The 6,409-nt window shown below is 42.8% G+C and overlaps 1 protein-coding gene across 2 annotated transcripts in view; it reads left to right on the top strand.

Annotated features, from left to right (window-relative positions):
* The first annotated feature begins 451 nt into the window (after positions 1 to 451).
* Positions 452 to 6,409, top strand: part of HNRNPLL (heterogeneous nuclear ribonucleoprotein L like) — a 42,732-nt gene continuing 36,774 nt past the window's right edge. Inside the window, exon 1 of one of the 2 annotated variants that reach the window (XM_036027878.1) lies at positions 452 to 922. In XM_036027878.1, the coding sequence (XP_035883771.1) occupies positions 731 to 922 (192 nt within the window). In that variant the 5' untranslated portion in view covers positions 452 to 730. The remainder of the gene's footprint in view (positions 923 to 6,409) is intronic. The other variant, XM_036027877.1, reaches the window with a different exon arrangement.

The raw sequence follows: 6,409 nt of genomic DNA, 5'->3' as shown, positions 1-6,409 counted from the left end.
ATAAAAACATTTAAATTTGGGCGGTTAACAGCCGCAGTTCTAACACCTCCGCACGCCTCCCGGCCTGCCCTCCCGGCTCACCACCCGGAGGCCTCAGGTTAGCCTAACAGCGTTAACCGCCTCGGGGACGCAACCGCTGCCCGGAGGCGCGTGGCGAGCGTTGCGCAGCCCGGAGTCGTAGGCCAGGGTGGAGTTCAAAAGGTGCAGGAGAAAGGCGAGGCCGGCCGGGGGCTTTTGACCAACGGCCCTTATAGCCAATTGGAAGCCCGGTCGACTTTCCCCGCTGCCAATAGGGAGCGAGACTCAGGTAGGGGTGGGGGGGCGCTTCCCGAGGGCTGCGGCTGGATTCGATCCTGAGCGGCCACAGCGCGGGCGGGGGCGGAGGCTCGGCCTCGGCGGCGGGCAGCGGATCTGGGGAGGAGGGAAGACCGGAAGCCACGGTCGCGTCCCATCCATAAGATTCGCTCCCCCGGGCTTGGAGCGGAGGCGGAGGAGCGGGGAGAGGCTGAATGTTGGCTCCTTAGTACCAGGGAGCGGCCGCTCGGGAGCCTCCTCCCCGGACGCTCTCCGCACGCAGCCGGCTCCTGAGCGCGCCGCACCGGAGGACGGCCCGGCCGCGCAGACCTCGCTGAGGACGCGCTGCCCGCGGTGGGGACAGCCCGGCGGTCCGAGGCCCGCACCACGCAACCACCCCCCACTCGCCTGCCCGTCTGTCCCTCCGGCCGCCGCCATGTCCTCCTCTTCATCCTCCCCCAGGGAGACGTACGAGGAGGATCGGGAGTACGAGAGCCAGGCCAAGCGCCTCAAGACCGAGGAGGGGGAGATCGACTACTCAGCCGAGGAAGGAGAGAACCGCCGGGAAGCGACGCCCCGGGGCGGGGGCGATGGCGGCGGCGGCGGCGGCCGGAGCTTCTCTCAGCCGGTAACAAAGCGCGGCGCTCTGTCCACTGTTCCTGGCGGCTCCCCGGGAAGCAGGGCCCGGTGGCGGGGACTCGGCTCCGGGCCTCCCTCCCGCCTCGATTCCCTTTACTGCTGCGCTGACCGTGTCGGGAAGCTCCGGCTCTTCTCTTTAGGGCTCTTATGTGCCCAACCTGTTTTCCGCATCCCGCTCGCGAATCAGGCCCTGGCCCGGCCGCAGGCCCGGGCGCGAGTCCGCTGCCCGCCCTGAACTTGGAGAGGGTCGCGGGAGGGGGCGGCGGGGAGGCGTTGCTTCGGATCCGTGGGGCTTCGGTGCGCGCTGAGGTCTTTGTTAGTTTAACTCTTGCCGCTGCCGGCTGACTTCTGGTCGACCCACTCGCTCCTTCCAGCCCCTCTCCCCCTAGCATCCGCGCGCTGGTCACCGTCACAGGCTGCTTGCGTCTGTTGCGCCGCGGGCGTCTCGCCTAGGTCCGGTGGAGAGTCGCAACCAAATTAGTTGATTAAGCTCTGGCGCTCACACCCTGGTTCCTCTGAAGGTTTACCTTGAAAATGTTTACTCTTGGCAGGTGTCGCGTGCATGCTTTTGCTACCCAGTCTTATGATTATTACTTAATACCGGTTTTAGCTTCGGTTTAAAAACAAATGTATTGGTAAGTGTAGGACGTCGTAACTTTCAAATGAAACAAATCTGAAAATCACCTCAGTTTTTCATTGACAGTTTCTTCCCCCCAGATTGGCCCCACTAGAGGAGGAACTGAACCCGGGACAGCATTAAACAGTAGATTCTTGTTTCTCTTATCAAAAGTGTTAAGTGGAGGTAGAAGGAATGTGAAAATCGTTTTATCTACAGCAAACAGTAACTCAGCTTCAGCTGGATGGAGACTTTAGGGAAAGAAGCAAAGCAAATATTTTTGCCCTTTTTTGGTGCATTAAGCTGTATTAATGACGTCGTAGGTGTTCTTTAAACATTTAACACATTTTAAGTGTGGTTTCATTTTTCATTGTTCTTGCTTTTTTTTACTTTGTTTTTTTTTCCCTTATTTTTGCGCTTTTCCCTTGTTTAATTTGATTTTTTAAAAGCAAACTTTATCGGAAATTTATGAATTTGCACATAAATATTATGTTATTAATGTGGTTTTCACCTTTGGTAAGAGGCAAATTAGAAGTCTTTTCAGCTCTTGTTTGAATTTGTATGTAAAAATTCTGATCAGTAGTCCCTAAACTTCTTTTAGAGTTTACAGATACGATAATGTGACAGATAAATGTTGTAACACATTTAAAAAAGGAACTCTTTCCTCTGCGTAAAATGTCTTATGGCTAGATATTACATTTGATTTTTGTGCCTAGCTGTTTGAGATATTCAAAATGTAACTTGGAAGGGTGAATAAAGACATTACATTTTTTCTTTTAAAGAAAATGTTCAAAGCCATCTCCATTGTGGATTTTGGAAACGGTAATATCATAAGTGATATTTAGATGCATTAGATCAGTGTATTTCTTTTGCCAAAAGTCTTGCTTGAGTTTTTGTAAAGCATCATGAAATGAGACCATCAGTTTATAAAAATAAAAAAAACATTAAACATTAGGCCGGTAGTGTGGAATGTTGGGGAGAAAATAATATGTAAGTAACGTATCCAGAGTGATTGGTATTGGGCAATGGAAATGGCACCAGGCAGGACTTGGGGAGATGAGAAGTCTTAGCTAGCATCCAATTTATATGACCTTAGGAAAGTCAGTTAACTATGCTGAATTCTCTTAGTCTGTAAAATGTGGAAGTTGAACTACATGCCTTCCATACTTGAAGCTGTGGTTAAGTGATTAATATAATGCAGCTTTTAAATTACCCAGGCAGGAACTAATGTATGTGGATTGAGTTATAAATTCAAATTTTTGTTTTATCTTGCTCCTGTTAAAGTTCCTTAAGTGAGGGTGGATTACTTTTATTTAACAGTGGAACCCATATTGCACTGTGAAATCTGATGAATGCCTGTTTTTCCTGTTTTTTAAACATTTTTCTTCAGGTTATTTTGGGTCCTCTTTTGAAATCATTGCAACTATGGAAACCTGTACATAATAAAACTATTAGGATAGGAATTTGTTGGATTGAACTTTACTGTCTAGTGCATCATCATCTACAAATACGGTAATTCTTCTAACTGAAAAGGGTTTTTGGCTCAACCCTAGTGGCCCTTCAGCTCAGCCTGAGAAGAAATACCTTTGTGATCAAACTGTTAAAAGTGAAATGCAGATTAGGTTACAGTGATGGGCAGTCTTTTCAAATCTAGTTGGAAGTTTATAAAGTGCAAAGTGAGACTTCAAAGATTTACATTGTTTGGCTTTTCATAATTATTTTCATGAGCACTTAATAATATATTAACTAGATACAAAGAGGAAAGCGAGTACATATTAAGAATAACAGTGTTTCTACAAATGCTCCTAATTTAAAGATTAATTGGTCATTGTGAAGATGATGACGTTTTCAGGTACAGAGAAATGAGTTAAATAATTTAGACATGAGAAATAAGACATTCTTCGAATTTGTGTCTTACATTACTTATTTTGAAGTACAAAAATTCCCTGAGTGGTTTAGATTCATTGGGATACATTGTTGAACAAAGCTTGATTATAGAGGTTTGTGCTATGTATTATAGAGTTACTTTATTCTTACAGAATAAATGGTGTTCTTAAGTTTACCAGCCATGACCCTCAAGATTATATTAATTGTAAATTTCTGCATCCGCTTACTTTTAAGGAAGCAGTTTGACTTGCAAATATTGGAGATTCACTTTGCAAAACTAATTGAGGAATTGAATTGGGAGGTTACCTAGAAAAGATGTGTTTTACAAAGGCTGGTATCAATAAAAATTTTTGGAGTACTAATTTATTTTGGAGACTTTCAAGAGTTTTCTTTTACTCTATTCTGCTAGTGAGTAAACAGAAATTAAAGATTATTAAAGTGGTTTGTTTGCTGATGAGGTGAAAATTTATGTCTCAATATTTATTATAGACTTTTAAGATGGCAAAATGCCAAGATAAAAATGTAGCTCCTAGGATTTCCAACTAAAGAAATATTATATAGAGACTCTAGTTTGAATTTAAGACACACTATCATACTTTAATGATCTAAAATTACAGTGATGATAGGACTACTATGACAGCTTTTTGGATGACGATGGGAGTTGGGAAGAGGTCACTTTGTCAGCTTGTCTCCCACAGGAAAAGTTGAGAGACCGTGACAGGGAACATAGTAACTATACTCTGGGGAATAAAGCATTTCAAGTGTGTGTGCCCTGGAGGTAAGCGCCAGATCCTTGAGGCTTCTATAGCAGTAAAAATCGCCTTTAGCTAAGCTACTACAGTAAGTGAGGATTTTCAGGCCTGGTTTTGAGAAGGAAATGAAAAGCAATAGGTATTACTGTCTTTCAGTTTTATTTCTCCGTGTGAGAAATAAGCAAAAAGAACTGTTAATAGAGCCATAAGCCCAGGCAAAGAGGTGCCTTGGTTCTGCTGTCAACATGCTTTGGAACTCAAATTTGCCATTATCACGTGAGATGGTTAGAATAGATGATCACTATGATCTCTTTAACTCATTAAAAAAATAATTCTTGAGCCCCTACCTCATGTGCCAGGTGCTGTTGGATTTCAGTGATATAATAGTAAGAAAAAAAAATCTGTATCTAAAAATCAGTGAGTCTATATCATTTAGTGTTTCTTTTCTCCATAAATTGAATATAACTTTCAAAACTTGTAATTGTAGTCACAGCAACAACTCCGATGAACTTAAGCAACACTAAAAGGGGGCAGGGTTAGAGAATTTATTGGCCCATATGACTGGGAAAGCCAAGTTGGAGCACTAGTTTTGGGCATGGCTGGACCCAAGGATTTAGATGATGTCATAGGGACTTGATTCTGTCTCTTCCCATGTTTCAGCTCTGTCTTAAAACCAGCAAATAAAGAGGACATTTTCTATTCCCCAGCGCCCATTTATCTTCTATAATCAACCTCTCAGTTCATTCCCTCAACTAATCACTGACATCTCTGAAGTCAGGGAGACATGGCTGTGTGACTGAGAATGCCAGTGTAATAATATGGAGTTGAAGAGGTTTTTTTCCTTTTCTTTTTTTGTTGTGTTTATCCAGAAGTGAGAATGGGTTCTGGGGTAGGCAAAATCAAAGGATTTATAGTACATGAGAAAAAAAGTTATTTAAAAGAAAGTTATTTGAATCATATGGCTGTTCTTTTTAATCTTTGCTCTGTTAGTTGATCAAATATACCTTAAAAACTTTGGATGGGAAAATTAAAGCAGTTCCCATTTTTGGGTCTGCTGTATTGTTTCTCTTAAAGACAAAGACCAAGAAAGATGAGATTGTGTAGTTTAATTCAGTAAAAAAAAAAGTAGTTAAACTCTAAGTATAGTGTGAGTTAAAAAATATTTGTAGTTGCCCCTTAAAAGTAGTTTGTTCTTGGTCTATATGGAATCTCCGAAGTCAAAGAAGGGATAACCTTAAATATCTGGAGATGCTATACTTCTTTCTTGATAATACATTACAAATTCTAATGGATCCAGAGAAAAATGATCAGAATGGAGAGGGCACTTAAAAATCCCATCATAAGAGGAATGGTAGAAGAGTCCGGGAAGGATATTTAACCTGAAGGGTAAACTTAAAGGTGTGATTTGAGAAATCATTATAAGTAATTGAAGGTTACCATGTAGAAGAGAGATATACAGTTAAGGGTAGGGGTGCCAACTAATATTGAAACTTTGTTCAGTAACTATAACAGTGGTAGGCATTTTTATTTTTTGTTTCATTTATTTATTGTGATCTTATATGATAAGGATATTGTTGTTTTCTTCTTTTTCTTTTTTTAAATAGTGAAACAAGCTCAGAAAGGTTAAGTAACTTGCCTGAGGTCACTGAGCCAGTAAGTGTCCAGAGATTCGGAAATCAATCTGACTCCCAGTGCCATTTTGTATAGGAAACTACAGAGAGACAGAAATGGATGCAATATTATGAAGAATTTTCTAAGAATATAATGGATTGCCTCAGTAGGTAGAATGTTTCCTGTCAGTGGAGGTGTTTAAGGAGAGGCAGTGGGTTTTATGTCTGGTGTTGGGGGGATGAATTACTGAATTTGAGGTTGGGTTTTTTGTTTTTTTTTTTTTTAAGACTTAGAGTAAGGGAGAGAGAAACATCAGTGTGTGGTTGCCTCTTGCATGCCCTCTACTGGGGACCTGGCCCGAAACCCAGGCATGTGCCGTGATTGGGAATCGAATCTGCAACCCTTTGCTTCACAGTCCAGTGCTCAATTCACTGAGACACACCAGCCAGGGCTGAGGTTGGTCTTTCTTAATCCTATGGTAGGAGGGCAGGAAAGATAGTTGTGGCTCTTGAGCACATGTTGTGTGTAGGGATGTTGGGAAAACAAAAAAGCCTGAGGACATTGTGCCTGGCCTTTGTGAGTTTGCAGTCAAATTACTGCTTTTTTGTAT

The sequence above is a fragment of the Phyllostomus discolor genome, chromosome 6 (genome assembly GCF_004126475.2).
Source record: "Phyllostomus discolor isolate MPI-MPIP mPhyDis1 chromosome 6, mPhyDis1.pri.v3, whole genome shotgun sequence".
Lineage (NCBI taxonomy): Eukaryota > Metazoa > Chordata > Mammalia > Chiroptera > Phyllostomidae > Phyllostomus > Phyllostomus discolor.
This window is presented reverse-complemented; position numbering and strand designations above follow the sequence as displayed.